This window comes from Sus scrofa, chromosome 2, assembly GCF_054392235.1.
Source record: "Sus scrofa isolate SSC_HxYL_T2T_F1_AM1 chromosome 2, Sscrofa_HxYL_maternal_Yorkshire_Landrace_v2.0, whole genome shotgun sequence".
Classification (NCBI taxonomy): Eukaryota; Metazoa; Chordata; class Mammalia; order Artiodactyla; family Suidae; genus Sus; species Sus scrofa.
The window spans coordinates 147,406,933-147,424,695 of record NC_139384.1 but is presented as its reverse complement, the minus strand read 5'-3'; the positions used below and the strand labels follow the sequence as shown (position 1 = coordinate 147,424,695).

General features: G+C 43.6%; 2 protein-coding genes and 1 long non-coding RNA gene across 15 annotated transcripts in view; 1 reads left to right on the top strand and 2 right to left on the bottom strand.

Moving 5' to 3' along the window:
- The window catches only part of DDX46 (DEAD-box helicase 46), a 55,608-nt gene extending 54,777 nt beyond the window's left edge, over positions 1-831 (bottom strand). For 12 of the 13 annotated variants that reach the window (XR_014836425.1, XR_014836426.1, XR_014836429.1 and 9 more), the window contains exon 1: positions 646-831. Coding sequence is in view for 4 of the 13 variants with exons in the window: in XM_005655007.4 (XP_005655064.1) it covers positions 646-662 (17 nt within the window). In the remaining 9 variants the exon portion in view is untranslated. 13 annotated transcript variants of the gene reach the window in all.
- A 4,552-nt stretch (positions 832-5,383) lies between these two features.
- CAMLG (calcium modulating ligand) lies at positions 5,384-15,724 on the bottom strand. Its single transcript, NM_001244893.1, is given in 4 exon segments — positions 5,384-5,994; positions 10,303-10,368; positions 12,989-13,449; positions 15,446-15,724. Coding segments are annotated over 4 exon segments (903 nt in total). The 5' UTR covers positions 15,630-15,724; the 3' UTR covers positions 5,384-5,802.
- An 88-nt stretch (positions 15,725-15,812) lies between these two features.
- The window catches only part of LOC102164588 (uncharacterized), a 30,581-nt gene continuing 28,630 nt past the window's right edge, over positions 15,813-17,763 (top strand). Inside the window, exon 1 of the long non-coding RNA XR_298148.4 lies at positions 15,813-16,022. This is a non-coding gene — a long non-coding RNA (uncharacterized LOC102164588). The remainder of the gene's footprint in view (positions 16,023-17,763) is intronic.

The following is a 17,763-nucleotide window of genomic DNA, read 5'->3' as shown; positions in this document are numbered from 1 at the left end:
AAATATGCACTTTCAAGATTAAAAACCTGAAGATCCCAAATCAGGTAACAAGCTAAAGAGATGCGTTCTAGTAAGAGCTCCTAGTTTCGAGTTTAAAAAGGATTAAAAAAAAAAAAAGTACTTAAATTGAAACCTATCTGCGAAATATATGTCCAGGCAACAAGCATTTACTGTAGCCCAGTAAAAGCCCAGTCATGAAGTGCTGTAGGTATGTTAAGTGTTTGACCACATGCTGCTTTCGACGTGAAAAAATGCCACAAGCGCACAAAGAACTGACGTAGAGAGCGATAGAGGCTAAAGAAACGTGGCAAACGCGAGGCGGTTAGGAATCCAACTGGGATCGCTTCTGACTGAGGCAAGCAGGGTAAGCGCGGAAACGGCGGGATGCGGTTGACGTCCCGGAGGGGTGTTCCCGCTCCAGCGACTCGAACCGGTCGAAAGCACTGCAAGGGAACCTCGGGCCCGCTGGCGGCCCAATTACAGAGACAACGTCGGCAGAGGTCCCCCAGCTCCTCCGGTGGCCCCGGCCAGCCGCTGGCCACACGTGAGGCCGCACCGGGATAGGCCGGGCCCCGAGGCCACCGCAACTCCCGCCTCTTCCCCCACGCCAAGGAAGACGCTCGCCCGCCCGCCGCGCCGCCTCACCGAGACTCCCGGCCCATGCCGCCGGCCGCGGGAAAGCGGCGCCCTTCGGGACCACGCGCACAAGTACCGCACAACGTAGGAGGCCGCGCTGCCCTCGACTCGCCAGGCGAGGAGCAGCACTAACAGGCGGCAGCAGCCACAGTGGCAGCGGCCCCCGGAGCGCGGCCAACGAAAACAGGATGTGTTGGCGCCAGCGGCAAGAGGAAGGAAACGGGAGCCCGGAAGCCGCTCTGGCTCCACAGCGCCCCCGCTGGGCTGGAGGCCGCACAGCGCTGGCCGCGCCGAAAAAGGTTGGCTCGTCTGCGTTTTCCCTGCACAGCCGCGAAAGACCTGGCGTGTGGGTGCGGTGGGGGGCGGTGCCTCAGCCTTGCAAGCCCTCGACAAGGTCTTTTAAGCAAGGGCCACCGAAGCGCCATAAGCACTGCGAGCTGTCCCAGGCCCTGTAGGGACATCACCCTTAACATAAGCTAAGTGATGCTACAACATCTCCATCTTCATTCACTGTTAATTATTTATACATTCATTCATTTATATCTATTGTTACCTGTCGAGCATGTTCTAGATCCTGGTGAGCTTTCAATCTAGTGGCAGATACGGGCATTAAGGAAAACACAAGCCGGTATAATACAACAGGAAAAAGATACTGCGATAGGAACGGAGTTCGCAAAAAGAGTTCCCTGAAGAAGTGACCATTTAGAGGTGAGATTTGAAGACTAGAGTTAACCTGGAGTTAACTTGGTGAAGGGGATGAAAAGCAGAAAACAGGTACATTAGATTATAATGGTTCTCAACATTGCCTTCACTTGGGAACTTTAAAAAAAAATATATATATATATATATATATAATGTATGTATGTATATATGGATTCGTGTGTTCCACTCTAATATTCTGATTTGATTGGTCTGGAGTGCTTCCTGCATATTGGGAATTTTCCATCTTTCCAGGTGATTCTGAAGTACAGTCCCAAGGTAGAGACCGACTCACCTTGTGGAAGGCGCAGTAAAATGTTGTTGTTTTAGCAAAAGGCTGTAAAAGTGTTGGAGAGAGGTTCTCATTTACTTTACATGCTTCTGTGGTAGTTCATGTTCTTATATCTAAGGGTGATAAGAAAATCTCCATATTTTTCCTGTGGCAGTCATTGCATGGATGCATGCCAAAATTTATTAAACTGCACACTTCAAATTGGTGTTTTACTGTATATAAATTTTACCTCAGTAAATTTGATTTTTGAAAGAATGAAACCAGGAGTTCCCTTCGTGGTGCAGCAGGAACGAATCTGACTAGGAACCATGAAGTTGCAGGTTTGATCCCTGGCCTCACTCAGTGGGTTGAGGATCCAGCGTGGCCGGGAGCTGTGGTGTAGGTTGCAGATTTGGCTCAGATGCTGTGTTGCTGTGGCTGTAGTGTAGGCTGGCAGCTACAGGTCCAATTAGACCCCTAGCCTGGGAACCTCCACATGCCAAGGATGCAGCCCTAAAAATACAAAAAAGAAAAGAAAAGAAAAGAAACCAAGTTAGGACTCCAAGATGGGCTTCTGCTGTTCCTCTGCGATTTCCTGCCCACCTGTGGCAGCAGTGAAGTCCATGCCAAGGGGAAAGAAGGCCTGAGCCTGTATGTGACAGAGCAGACACCAATGAAGGTTAGGTAGCAGAGCCCCTGTAAATCACCTGTGTGGGGGCTGAAGGTAAGGAGTGTGGGTTTCGGTCTAAAAGAAAAAGAAAACCACTAGTGACTTAAACGGTGGAGACACTGAGAAGTGGTCAGATTTGGGATGGTTTCCCCAGAGAGCTCTCCAAATATTGATAAAATGCTGTGAACTGCAAGGGTACAGGAGGAATAAAAATGACTCCCAGGTTTTAAATAGAGCTATTTTGGATCATGGTGAATTTTGTGGAGATGAAAATGGCCTGGGCACAGAAGATTTGGTGGGGAAAGGAGAGGAAAATCAGTGTATCTGCCTGCTACTTTTCTAGGACATAATGGCTGAGTATGGGAATATAAATATGAGTCTGAGGTTCAAAGGAGAAATAGAGGTTGGAGAGATAAAAGACATAAGTACTGGAGTCCCAGTTGTGGCCCAGCAGGTTAAGAACCCAACTAGTATCCATGAGGATGCAGGTTCCTCCCTCAATGGGTTAAAGGATCCACTGTTGCCATGAGCTGGCGTGTAGGTTGTTGCAGACACAGCTCATATCTGGTGTTGCTGTGGTTGTGGGCGTAGGCCAGCAACTGCTGCGATTCAACCCCTAGTATGGAAACTTCCATATGCCACTGGGACGGCCCTAAAAAAGCAAAAAGTGCTCAGAACTTACACATTAGCCTACAGTTGAGCAAAATCATCTAACACAGTCTATTTGATAAAAAGGGTTGAATACCTCGTGTAATTTATTGAACACCATACTGAAAGTGAAAAGCAGAATGGTTTATAGGTAGAGAATTGCTTTAAGTGGATCATGATAGAGTGACTGACTGGGGTCTGCAGCTCTCAGCCACTGCCTAGAATCACCAGGGGGTAATACCACAGGTTACTAGGCCGGTAAAAGATCAACATTCAAAATTCGAAGTACAGGAGTTCCCATCGTGGATCAGTGGTTAACAAACCCAAATAGGAACCATGAGGATGCGGGTTTGATCCCTGGCCCCGCTCAGTGGGTTAAGGATCTGGTGTTGCCATGAGCTCCGATTCAACCCCTAGCCTGGGAACTTCCATATACCACAGGTGTGGCCCTAAAAAAAAAAAAAAAAAAAAAAAAAAAAAAAAAAAAAGGGCAAAATTCAAAGCACAGTTGCTAATAAATGTCTAATACTTTCACACCATCATAAAGCTGAAAATGTTTAAAGTCGAACCATCTGTACATGGTGTTTGAGGTATTCAAAGCCAAGGAACTGGATGAGATCTGGGATTAAATGTCTTTACCCCATCAGTGTTGTCACTTAAAACCAAGAAATTTAAGTGATTTTTAAGAATCTCTTCCAGCTACTAATCTGAGCTGTGGTGATCGCAGATGCAGCTCGGATTCCATGTTGCTGCGGCTGTGGTCTAGGCTGGCAGCTGTAGCTCGATTGGACCCTTAGCCTGGGAACCTTCATATGCCCAGAGTGTGGCCCTAAAAAGAAAAAAAAAAAAAAAAAAAAAAAAAAAAAATTAATTAAAAGATAATAATAATAAAGATACTTCATTTTTAACTCCCCTTTAAACAACATAGTCACATGACAATTCTGACTGGCTTTTTATGCCCACAATATATTTATGGTAAGTTCACAGCATTCTATGTCCTGGAAGAAGCTACTTTTATCTGTTAGCAGGGGTGAAAGAAGCTAATTATAGTCCACTATGTCTCCAGTACATCATTTAATTAGCAAACAGCCCCAGGTTCCAAAGCAGATTTTGATTCTAATTAACCTCATTCTGAATCTCATAACACCTTTGCTGTTTTTAGTACCAACTGTGATGTACACACCTCCATTTATGCAACTAATGACTAAAAAAAGCTACTGGTTGAAGATGTAACCTCTCAACAACCATCCTTGTCTATATAGTTTTAACCCAAATATTTCAAACTGCTGAAGTTCCCAAGTAAATATTCCTAATTATTCTAAACACTAATAAACTTCCATTTCATTTGATATTATTCAACACACTTAAGCAAATACTCAGGGAGATACCAATCAGCTGAAGAGAAAAAGCAGCACTGATGGGGGTTCCCATTGTGGTGCAGCAGAAAAGAATCTGACTAGGAACCAGGAGGTTGCAGGTTCAATCCCTGGCTTTACTCAATGGGTTAAGGATCTGACATTGCCATGAGCTGTGATGTAGGTCGAAGATGCAGCTCAGATCCCGCGTTGCTGTGGCTGTGGTGTAGGCCGGCAGCTGTACACCACACCGAATGGACCCCTAGCCTGGGAAGCTCCATATGCTTCGTGTGCAACCCTAAAAAGCAAAATCAATCAATCCATCAATCAATAGAAATATAAAATTTTTTAAAAAGAGTGGCACTGATAGACATAGATGTCTTATGTCTTCTGTGAAATGAATCTGATAAAGATCCACAGTTACTACAACTGTGCATGTGTCCAGTGACAAAATGGAAGAAGTAAATGGGCAAATGAAGACCCCCCAGGTGTCTTCCCAGAGATTGGGAGAAGGTGACAAATCCAAGAATGCCATCCAATCTTGTAGATATCAGATTTGGAACCAGGAAAAACGTGTACTTGTAACCTTACCCTAAGTCAGAGGAAGAGACTTAAGTTGTTATGCTTATTTTCCATTACTGTGGTTCAAAGTAAAAAGACTTTGTAATTTAAAAAAAGTATTTATGTTTTTAATATCACAAGGATTAATCAAACAGATTATACAAAAAGCCACAGGGAAATGTAATGCCAAGTGATTTAACACTTATGTTTTATACTCTTTTAAGAAGACAAGCCTTCCAAATATGACAGTGTTCCCAGGTTAGTTAAAAGGTATTTACACTATTAGGTTGCATACGGATTCTCTGATGTTAATTCTTCTCATCTCATTTTTATATCTAATCTTTCTATTCTACGGCTTAAAAAAAAACACACTTCTGAAGACTGAAAACTCAAGAAGTAAAAATTTCTAAGCTTGGTAGTAAAATTTTTCATAAATTAAAATTTGTGCTGGAGTAAAAAAATACATACTCAATGAGAACAGACAAAACTGGCTACCTTACTCAGCCCTAGTAAGTTAAAATGTGCAGACTTAACATCAGGCAATTCAGTTCCTTCATTTTATTTATTTTTCTTTCATTTTAAGATAGCTCCATTTCTCAGGACAGAACAATAATGCAGTCCTTAGGACTGGCTGAAACACATTCATCTGCTCTCCTTAAAGTACTAGCTCAGCTCAGAAAAGAGGAATTACAATTAGGGAAAAGCAAACACCAGGAATTCTAATTAAACAAGAAAAAAATCAATTACTGACACTGGTACTCTAATCTTCACATCGGTATTAATACAAACTCCACTCTTTTCAATCAGGGACCCTACCATCCCATTCTTAATCAAGTGGTTTTACAATCCCCAAAAGTAAAAGAATTACATAATGGTGTAACCAATATGCCTCCTTTAGAGGCACTGCAATATAGAAGAAAAATTGTTTATTCATGTGCTTCTCCTTCTGAGTTCTGAAGCCTTCATGGTACTTCAGAGCCCCAATAATCAAGCAGTTCATGACAAAAAATAAAAGTGAAAAAGTAGACACACAGATCTGTGAAAACTTCGCCCATTTTGCTATAGGTATCCATTGATCGATTTATCACTTCGGCAGGAATTCCGGATAATAGAAGTGCCGCTGTTAGTACTGTTGTCTTTATCTTCTTTTCACTCTGCACAGAGAAAAAAAGAAATCTTTCAGCTTTCAGAAGACTACTTAAGCTCAATAAAACCATCAGGGCTGCTATTTTCGCCTGACTTCAAAAGTGTTAATGAAGTTTCAAAACAGCTACGCCGCCGGATCCAACTGTGTCTGCTACCCATACCGCAGCTCACGGCAATGCCAGATCCTTAACCAACTGAGCAAGGCCAGGGAGTGAACTAACATCCTCATGGATGCTAGTCGGGTTCATTAACCACTGAGCCGTGAAGGGAACTCAAAAATACATCATTCTTGCTGTCAAAAGTTAAAAAAAAGTCTTTATGGGAGTCTGAATTTTCGTAAATAAAAATTTAAGATATATACAAAAGTACAAGACAAAAACAGGAAAAGCAGAGTTCCCGTCATGGCTCAATGGAAACCAATCTGACTAGTATCCATGAGGATGCGGATTCGATCCCTGGCCTCGCTCAGTGGGTGAAGGATCCAGTGTTGCTGTGAGCTGTAGTGTAGGTCCAGGTTGTAGACGTGGCTCAGATCTGGCATTGCTGTGCCTGTGGTGTAGTTCAGTGGCTATAGCTCCAATTCGACCCCTAGCCTGGGAACCTCCATATGCCACGAGTGCGGCCCTGGAAAAGCAAAAAAAAAAAAAAGGTATGATGATTGAAGGAGTTCCCACTATGGCGTAACAGGATCGGCAGCATCTTGGGAGCTCTAGGACACAGGTTCGATCCCCAGCCTGGCACAGTGGATTAAGGATCCAGCTTTGCCTCAGCTGCAGCTTAGGTCATAGCTATGGCTTGGACCGATCCCTGGTCTAGGAACTCCATATGCCATGAGGTAGCCAAAAAAGAAAAAAAAAAAGATATAATAAAGACTTGAGCATTTCACTCAAAGAAAAAGAACCATAAAGAAACAGTGAATTGTAGTTGATATGTAAGCTGAAATATGTAGAAGTAAAATGTCTTCATGTGTTACATACTTTGAAACGCATCAAGAAAAAAAATATGTATTAAAAAAAAGACATATTGGGAGTTCTCTGACGGCCTAGCAGGTTGAGCCTCCTGTGTTCTCACCACTGTGGCTCTGGTCAATGCTGTGTGGCACAGGTTCGATCTCTGGCCCCAGGAACCTCCACATACTGCCTGTGTGGGAAAAAATAAAATAAAAATACAAAAAAAAAAAAAAAACCAAGAGAGAACCTGAAATAAACACTGCAACCTCATTAAAAAAAAAAAAAAAAAAAAAGCTTGTATTGAAAATGTATATAAAATTGGATAAATACATAATAAATATAATGAAATATTCATTACAGAACCTAGGTGCTAAGAATAAACGAGTGTTCACTGGATATATTTTTCAACTTTTCCACAGAAACCTGTTACAACAAAATGTTTTGTTGAAAGAAAATTATAATCTCCCTTCCTTTTTCTACCCCATTTACCTAGTAACCAATACACTATCACAAATAACCACTGTTAACAATGTCACAGAATATTCTTCCGGTTTCTGTACAGACAAGCAAGATGAAATACATATTATTTTCCCCTTTTTACAAAAAAGTATACTTCAGGTGCTATTCTGTATTTTCATTTTGATCATAATATTCTTGGTGAGCTTACCATTATCAGTACATGGAGAGCTTGTACCATTCTAAACAGAGAGACAGACCATATTTATTTTTTCTTTTTTGGCCACCCCATCCAATACAGAGTTCCCGGGTCAGGGATCAGATGCAAGCCACGGCTGCAATCTACTGTGGCTGCGGCAACACCGACTCCTTAACCCACTGTGCCTGGCCTGGGATTGAACCTGTGACCCAGCACTTCAGAGAAGCCACTGATCCCGTTGCACCACAGTGGAAGCTCCTAGGCCATAATTTTTAGCTAGTCACTTATTAGCAGACATTTAGGTTGTTTCCAAAATTTTGCTATGGCAAAACTAAAATCAATGTTTCAAGGGTAAATTTCTAAACAAATGGCTTAATTAAAACTACATTTTGGGGGAACTGTACCTCAGTGGTTAACGAATCTGACTAGGAACCATGAGGTTGTGGGTTTGCTCTCTGGCCTCGCTCAGTGGGTTAAGGATCCAGCATTGCTGTGAGCTGTGGTGTAGGTCGAAGACATGGCTCGGATCCCATGTTGCTGTGGCTGTGGCGTAGGCTGGCAGCTACAGCTCCGATTAGACCCCTAGCCTGGGAACCTCCATATGTCGTGGGTGTGACCCTAAAAAAAGACAAAAAAAAAAAAACCCTACGTTTTTGGAAGGGATCAAAAAATACACATCTATATCATAAAGAAAGTTTTAGCTAAAACATAAAGTTACAGGAGTTCCTGTTGTGGCTCAGTGGGTTACAAACCTGACTAGTATTCATGAGGATGCGGGTTCATTCCCTGGTCTTGCTCAGTGGGTTAAAGATCCGGCACTGCCATGAGCTGTGGCACAGGTCCCAAACGCAGCTCTGATCCCGAGCTGCTGTGGCTGTGGCATAGGCCAGCAGCTGCAGCTTTGATTCAACCCCTAGCCTGAGAACTTCCACATGCTGCAGGTGTAGCCATAAAAAGCAAAATAAGTAAAATTACATTTCTTTCTTTACTCTTTTACTTTGTGTATGTGATTTATTTGACCCTTCAAAAATATGTTTCAAGGAGTTCCCATCTTGGCGCAGCAGAAACAAATCCAACTAAGGACCATGAAGTTGCGAATTTGATCCCGGGCCTTGCTCAATGGGTTAAGTATCTGAAGTTGCTGTGAGCTGTGGTGCAGGTCACAGATGCAGGTTGGATCCTACACTGCTATGGCTGAGGTGTAAGCTGGCAGCTATAGCTCTGATTCGACCCCTAGCCTGGGAATCTCCATATGCCACGGGTATGACCCTAAAAAGCAAAACACACACACATGTGTGTGTATCTCTGTGTGTGTGTGTGTGTGTGTGTGTGTGTGTGTGTTTCAGGAGTTCTTGCTGTGGCACAACGGAATCAGTGACATCTTGGGAGCGCTGAGACATTATCTTTGATCCCCAGTCCAGCACAGTGGGTTGAGGATCTGTCCTTGCCGCAGGTGCAGCCTTGGTCACAACTGTAGCTGGGATCTGATCCCTAGCCAGGGAAATCCATATGCCTAGGCGTGGCCAAAAATGGGGAAAAAAGTTTCAAATCCATTAAACCACACACTCGAGGTCACTCAGTGCATTACGCATGACGATGCAAACAGTCAAGTAGCCATTTTTTAGTAAAAATCTGACACAAAACTCAATTACACAAGATTATATTCTATATCAGCAGAGCCAAGTCCCAGAAAACTGTACAGTACAACTGTAGTCAAGCAGATCAGGTCAACACTGATACTCCCCGTGATTCTGTTCTTTAAGTACAGCCACATATTTCTTGCAAATCAGGCCACTGGCATTAAAGTGTCCAGGAAGAAGCATAGTAAGATAACTGAACCAATCTTTTTTCCTTTTTTTTTTGTTTCCTTTTTTGTATTTTTAGGGCCACGCCTTCTGCATATGGAAGTTCCCAGGCTAGGGGTCGAATTGGAACTACAGCTGCCGGCCTACACCACAGCCACAGCAACGCCAGATCCTAGCCATGTCTTTGACCTACATCACAGCTCATAGCAATGATGGATCCTGAGCGAGGCCAGGGATCAAATCTGCATCCTCGTGAATACTAGTCAGGTTCATTACCACTGAACCACGATGGGAACCCTTTTTTTTTTTTCCTTTTTGGCAACCTGCAGCATATGGAATTCTCCGGCCAGGAATCAGATCCAAGTCACAGCTTCGACCTACACCATACGTGTGGCAATGCCAAATCCTGAACCCACTGTGCCGGGCCACAGATGGAACCTGCATCCCACTGCTGCAGAGATGCCGCCAATCTGGTTATGCCACAGTGAAAACTCCTGAACCTATTTTAAATTAACTTTCTCTGTGATAAACAAAATGTATTATTAAATCTACTAAGTAATTAAATAGAATAGTTTCTCAGACAAGTACTATTTAAACTCTGCCATGAGACTTTTCCCCAAAACCATGGTGGACCAACATTTTTGCAAAATATAGTGAAAAATGTTACAATAACGTCAAATTGCTATTAAAGTTTCTAATTACTCACTTTCTGAACTTAACTCATTACAAACAGAAGCAAAAAATTTGAAGATCGGCACTGGTGAGCCAATCACACTTTGAACAGCACTGATTCAGACCATAAATATAACTAATTTCTTAAAAGTTCTTAAGATCATCAAGTCATTAGTTAATCTAAATATATCACCATAATTCGGAAAAAAAAACAAACAAAAAACCTTAATTTACCTTGGGAAAATATTTGTATAGTCCCATGTATGCAAGTTGTAAAGTAAGAAATGGAGCAAATATGGACTGTGAAGATAAAAGATAAAAGTTAATGTATTTCCAACATAATCATTCAAATCACAATAAATAAAACTAACAGCAGCTTACAATTCCAAACAAAAAAGCTAGAACTCTTAATGGTGCAGTCTTGTTTCTGCAAAAGGGTGAAGAAAATAGAGAGATTTGATTTCCTTAAAATAAAGCATGTCTTGCAAGTCAAGTCACATTCAACACCCCTCAAACTGTCTTCTCTCCTAAAAACTTAGCTTTCCAATAATTTAAAGTGCCCAATGATGATTGCTATATATCGTGCAATAACAGCTCTCTCATCTAAAGGTAATCAACTGACAATCTGACAACCACACCTAAAAGGCTCAGTACTCAAAAGAGATGTTATACATTCCTTACACTTCGGGGCAGAAATAAATGAGCTATTCTTTTTTTTTTTTTTCTTTTTTGGGTCTTTTTAGGGCCGTACCCATGGCATACAGAGGTTCCCAGGCTAGGGGTCAAATTGGAGCTGCAGCTGCTGGCCTACACCACAGCCACAGCAACACAGAGCCAAGAAGAGTCTGCAACCTACGCCACAGATCTCAGCAATGCTGGCTTCTTAACCCACTGAGCAAGGCTAGGGATTGAACCCATGTCCTCATGGATACTAGTGTGGTTTATTAACTGCTGAGCCACAACGGGAACACCTGAACTATTATTATAGATAAAATAGCTTGCTTATCTAGATTCTCACAGAGTAAAACAAAATATAAAAATAGTGCCTAATTAGGAGTTCCCATCATGGCACAGTGGAAATGAATAGGACTGGGAACCATGAGGTTGTGGGTTCAATCCCCGGCCTTGCTCAGTGGGTTAAGGATCCAGCATTGCCGTGAGCTGTGGTGTAGGCTGAAGATGAGGCTCGGATCTGGCGTTTCTGTGACTGTGGCACAGGCCAGCAGCTACAGCTCTGATTGAACCCCTAGCCTGGAACCTCCATATGTCACAGGTGTGGCCCTAAAAAAAAAAAAGACCAAAAATAATGCCAATTAACATTTACTATAAAATTGAAACATTACGGAGTTCCCTCATGTTTCAGTGGGTTAAGGATCCAGCATTGTCACTGCTGTGGTTCTGGTTACAGCTGTACCGCAGGTTCAACCTCTGGCCCAGAAACTTCTGCATACCATGGATGCAACCAGGAAAAAAAAAGGAAACTGTCATAAAAATAGATTTTTAGGAGTTCCCATTGTGGCTCAGCAGTAATGAACCCAACTAGTATCCATGAAGACAAAGTTTCAATCCCTGGCCTAACTCAGTGGGTTAAGGATCCGGCATTGCCATGAACTGTGGTATAGGTCAAAGACGCAGCTCAGATATGGCCTTGCTGTGGCTGTGGTGAAAGCTGGCAGCCGTAGCTCCGATTGAGAACATCCATATGCCCTGGGGTGCAAAGCAAAAAAAAAAAATTTTTTTTTTTTTGCTTAATATCATAAATCTTAATTATCTGAAAATTTACTTTTGTGCCTGATACTTGGTGGGTATTCTTAAAATATCTCAAAGAGCAAGCCACTAAACTTTGAGATATGCTTTTTTTTTCTCCCTTCACATAATGTAAAACAAAAGGACCAGTAAATCGGAATTTTCACTGGACAGCCCCTGGCATCTGGAGGCACAACTAAAATGAACTATTATGATAATACCACATTATAAAATGTTGAAAACCTTCTGAACCACAAAAAAATTACATCATAGTTCAGGAACATAGGAACTACATTTTAATATTTCAAATTATTTGAAAAGTGGTAATTAATATATAGTATATGTAGGTACTTAACCCTTTGGCTTTTGAAATGGAAGTGCCTGGGTTTAATTCCAACTGTCACTTAGTAGCTGTGTGACCCTGGACAAATTATTTTACCTCTCTGAATATTCATTCCCTCATCTATAAAGCACAGATTCAAATGATACTTGGTTCATAAGGATGTGATTAAATGAATTAATATATTTAAAACACTTAGAACGGTACCTAGCACACTGAAAGATTTTAGCAATTATTATTAGGCTATTTAAGCAGAACACCTCATTCTAAGCTTAAGGTGAATAGCCATTTGTTTTTCTAATTAATTAATTAATTTTTTTTTTTTTTTTTTTTTTTTTAAAGGGCTGCACCTGCAGCATATAGAGGTTCCCAGGCTAGGGGTCAAATCAGAGCTGTAGCCTCCAGCCTACACCACAGCCACAGCAACACAGGATCCAAGCCTTGTCTGCAACCTATACCAGAGCTCACGGCAATGCTGGATCCTTAACTCACTGAGAGAGGCCAGGGATTGAACCTGCATCCTTTTGGATGCTAGTAAGATTCATTTCTGCTGAGCCACGACGGAATTCCATGTTTTTTAAATTTATTTTTAAAATTTTTGGCCACGCCCATAGCATGCAGAAGTTCCAGGGCCAGGGATCAAACCGGAGCCACAGCAGTGACAATGCCAAATCTTTAACTGCTAGGCCATCAGGGAACTCCTGAATACCAGTTTATAACGCATCTCCAAACAGTGACATGAATCTGGCAGATGTTAATACTGGCAATGAATCCTACAAATTCATTAAAAGCACTCATTATTATAACCAATTTACACTTTCCACTGTTTCTTACCAAATATTTGCAAACAAAAGCTCTGACTCCAAAGGCAAGAAGAGCACATCCCACCAATCTAAATATTCGAAAAGAGTCAAATTCTTCTGTTGTATTTCCATCTTCTTGATTGGGCTTTTCACTAATCAGCTGTTTTCTTAGCTTCATTGCTTCTTCAAATCTGGAGAGGTACTGTTCCAGGCCATGCCGGGAACCCCTCTGGGCAGTGTCTGCTGTCAGGTCCCCTCTGTTCCGCTGTCGGAGCTCAAGGCTTACATCATTACTGCACTCAGGAGGTTTCATGAAAGAGTCCAATGTGTCTCCCAGCTGAGTCCCCTTTACCTCGGTGACACCACTCTGTGGGTCAGCTGTTCCTGTACTGACCGAATCACCCAGCACTACTCGCTTTGAAACCGAAGGAATGGTGAGAGCGTTCAGTTTATCACTGTCCTGCTGCTTTAATTTTGTTTGACTTTCTTCTTCTGAGAAAAGAAATTTAGAAGTCTTATGTATTACATACTAATAAACACCTTTCTTATTAATATTGAAAAGTACGCAGTGGTTAACGAATCCGACTAGGAACCATGTGGTTGCGGGTTCGGTCCCTGCCCTTGCTCAGCGGGTTAACGATCCGGCGTTGCCGTGAGCTGTGGTGTAGGTTGCAGACGCAGCTCGGATCCCGCGTTGCTGTGGCTCTGGCGTAGGCCGGTGGCTACAGCTCCGATTCAACCCCTAGCCTGGGAACCTCCATATGCCGTGGGAGCGGCCCAAGAAATAGCAACAACAACAACAACAACAACAAAAGACAAAAAGACAAAAAGACAAAAAAAAAAAAAAAAAAAAAAAAAAAAAATATTGAAAAGTATGCCACTAGAGCTAGAACTCAGCAGCCTCTGAATCCAAATTCATACTGACTCTTCTTAAAACAAACTAGTTGCTTCCTCTACACACTCAAAATATCAAAAAGAATATTCCTTCAGAGAATATAACCCAAACTTTGAGGGTAGAAGAAAAGGCTCTTAAATAAACTGAGGAAAGATACTTAGGGATGGAGCAAGCTATAAAAACCACTGCAAATTTTCTTGGGTAACACATCTGAAAAGTATGACTGCATTGCCTGCTCTAACTTATTTGGTTAAAAATATAAAATTATCAGAGCTTTTTAAACTGTGTATTTGAATATTTCATTTCTGAATCCAGAGTCCAGTCAGCACAGGGTGTGGCATATTCTACAGCTGCTGTTTACATAATCCTCCTACGGGAGTCAGGGAGCCAGTGATAGGTACTTAAGCAGATTGAGGATGCTATTCTGGTTTCAAACAAAACAAAAAAAACCTTTAATGACAAATAAAATACAAATTTTAACATAATAGAACAACATATACAATGTACCTTGAGAAAGAAAATAAATGCTTCAGGAAAGAACACATATTCTGCTATTAATCCTTAAAGGGGAAAATACGTCTTCTCACCATTGTTCTAGAATTTGAAACAATACTCTTATTACCTCTCTTGGTACTTTTAAGTCGCAAACCTGTGAACTGTCTAGAAGTTCAGAGCTACATAGCTAAAGGCCCACAAAGAAGTTAACACAAAGATCTACAGAACTTGCAACCAGTGACCAAAGGCCAAATACTAACTGCAACGCTCAGTGGAAACATAGAGAATCTGACATAATATTAAGTGCTTAGTGAATATTCACAGAAAAAAATTTTTAAGAGACTCTTTGTAAACGTCACCTGGAGAGAAATGAGGAACTCTCTTCAGCGTCAAATGCAGTTCCTGACATCACTTAACCTCAATCTCAGCACACTAGGAGATAAGACCTCACTCAGATGGACACGTCCCACTTGCTGGGTCTCTAAAGAACGGTCCTTGCAATGTTTTTCACCTGTTTTGGAAGGCCTGTCGAGAAGTGTTGAGGGCACCAAACCCAGACACGAAGCTCTGACCATGAGCCCCCGATCCGCGTAGGAAGGACCAGGGGGCACTTCAGTAAAGACAAGTGCATGCGGGCCAACAGTTACAGCAAAGGGCAAAAGAAGGGAGACGGTAGGGAAGGCAATGGAAGGGAAAAAGCTTCAGAAACGGAAAGAAAGGAAGGCACAAGAGCCAGAGCAGTCTGGGGATAAGATGTGCGCCCTTCCAGCGAGGCAAGGGGGGGAAGGGGCCCCCTCTGGGTAACTGGCCAGAGGGTCTCAGGAGCGAGCTTCGCCGCCGGCGGCAGAGGTGGGGACCACCTCAGGGCGAAGCCCCCCCACTGGAAAACTGAAGAGAGAGACTAGAAACGTCCCTGGGTTAAGAAGTGAGAACTTGGGACCCCCAGCTAAGGAGCGGGACCAGAGGGGAGGTCAGAGAGCAAGGCTTGGTCAAAAAGGTCGGCAGGGTGGAGGGAAAGGAAGAACGATCCACAAGACTCCTAGGGACCGGCGCGCGCGGGGGGGGGGGGGGGTAACTAGGGAAACGGAGGCTTCTCACCAGCGCTGCTCCCCGGCCTGTGAAAACCCATGATCCGATTGATGCGCTGCTCTGAGTTCATGAGCAGCTTTCTCCGCCGCAGCTCGGCCCGACGCTGGGAAGCGGACAGGCCTGAGCCCGCCAGGGCCCCCGGCCGGTCCCCGCTGTCGGTAGCGACGGTGACCGGCTCCATCTTCCCCTCCATAACCCGGGAGTGGTGACGACGACGGGGGCGGCGGCGGCTGCGGCAGCGCGGATGACTTCAGGCCCGGCCGCCGGGCGCGCGTGCCCCAGCCTCTGTGGACCCGCCCCCCCCGAGCGCGAGGCCGCAGACGCGGCCTCAGCACGCGCGCCGCCTGACGGGACCAAACGCGAGGCTTGCGCCGCCATCTTGAATGAGGGCATCGGTGGCCGTCCCAATTCCTTGGGCAGGGCTGGCTCTCGCTGTTTCTCTTCCCCGCGACTCGGTCTTCCTGCAGGTCAGTCGGAGGTGAAGAAAAGCGGCACCTAGCCTGACGCAAGGGCACCGGATAGGAACGAGAAATAGACGACCGCTCCTCGGCGGTGCCAGGAAGCAAAATGGAGGTTGCAGCGGCAGGTACTGGTTTCCGGTGACCTCCTGCGGCCTTGCTTATAGGCCTGGGGAAGAGGTTAACTGCGAGAGTGACGCTTCAGGGAGCTCTGGGCGTTTGGGGTTTGTTCTTGGTGCTGATTCCTCATCTGTCACTGCGCTTCCCCCAAGTACATGGCTAGTTTGTTTCGCCTGTCTTTGTTCAAGATTCTCCCATTGAAGTCTCCTCTGTCCATTCTCTTTAAATTACCACCCCTTAGGAGTTTCCATTATGGCTCAGGGGTAACGAATCTGACTAGCATCCATGAGGACGCAGGTTGGATCCCTGGCCTCGCTCAGTGGGTTAAGGATCCCGCGTTGCCTTGAGCTGTGGTTTAGGTCGCAGATGCAGCTCCGATCCGGCCTTGCTGTGGCTGTGGGGCTACAGCTCTGATTCAACCCCTAGCTGGGGACGTCCACATTCAGTGAGCGTGGCCCTAAAAGAAAGCAAAAAAAAAAAAAGACAAAAATAAAATAAGTTACCACCCCCTCTCAACACTCCTTATTCTCCTTATCTGCTTTTTCTCCTTAATACTTACAACCGACTCACAAGCTAAATGTACTTTTTTTGTGTATTGTCTGTTTTCTCATTAAGTAAAACATAACTCCATGAAGACATGCACTGTTGGGTTGACGGCTGGAACAGTGAGTGCTCAGCAAGACAGACTTAACCGTTAGGCCATGTTAAGGGCCAGCAATAGGAACCTAAGAAAATTTTTCATTTGATTTTCTTTTAAAATCAGAAGAAATATGTCATAATTTTTATATAGTGACGAATCCAGCTTGGATTATAGTCGTTCCCATACCAACAGAGTCATAAAATATAATTTTAGGAATGTGTTTATGGAGGAGAGAGCCCACGAAAACAGAGTACCGAGGGCCCACAGAAGTCGTCGTTCAGCCCTGGCGCTAAGTAATAACTATTTGAGTGAGTAAATTGATAAAGGAGTTGAATCCCTCAACAGCCCTTGCTTCATGGACGACGTAGCCAGTTTACATCAGAGGCTAGGGGGTGAAGCAACCTAGTGTAGCCTCTGCAATGGATCTTGCTACACAAGTCTGCTCAAAATCAGGAAGTTGGTGAAACCCTACTTAGAAGGTAATAAAATACTATTTTTAACTGTTTAGTCACCTGACCCTGTCCCAGACAAAAGGATTTTGGAAACAAGTGTTAAGCCAATGAACAAGGAGTTCCCCTTGTGGCTCAGTGGGTTATAAACCCAACTAGTATCCATGAGGATGTGGGATCTATCCCTGGCCTCGCTCAGTGGGGTAAGGATCAGGCTTTGCCATGAGCTGTGGTGCAGGTTGCAGATGTGGATGCAATCCCACATTGCTCTGGCTCTGGCTCTGGCTGTGGCCGTAGCCACAGCTCCCATTCGACCCCTAGCCTGGGAACTTCCATATGCCTCCGGGGCGGCCCCCCAAAAAGCAAAGAAACAAAAACAAAAAATGAACACAATGAACACCTTTTTTTTCATCATGCAGCTTGATGTGACATCTTAGTTCCCAGACCAGGGATTGAACCCTGGCCAAAGCGATCTTAACCACTAGGCCACCAGGAATTTTACCTTATCTTTTGGTTCAATAACATAAGGAGCTCAAGTATCAACACTGAAAGATACCCCTTAATTGGATGAAAGCTAAATCTCAGGGACATGCCCTAGTTAATAATTTTAAAGTATTAGAAAATGTCCCCTTGGAGTTCCTGTCATGGCGCAGTGGTTAA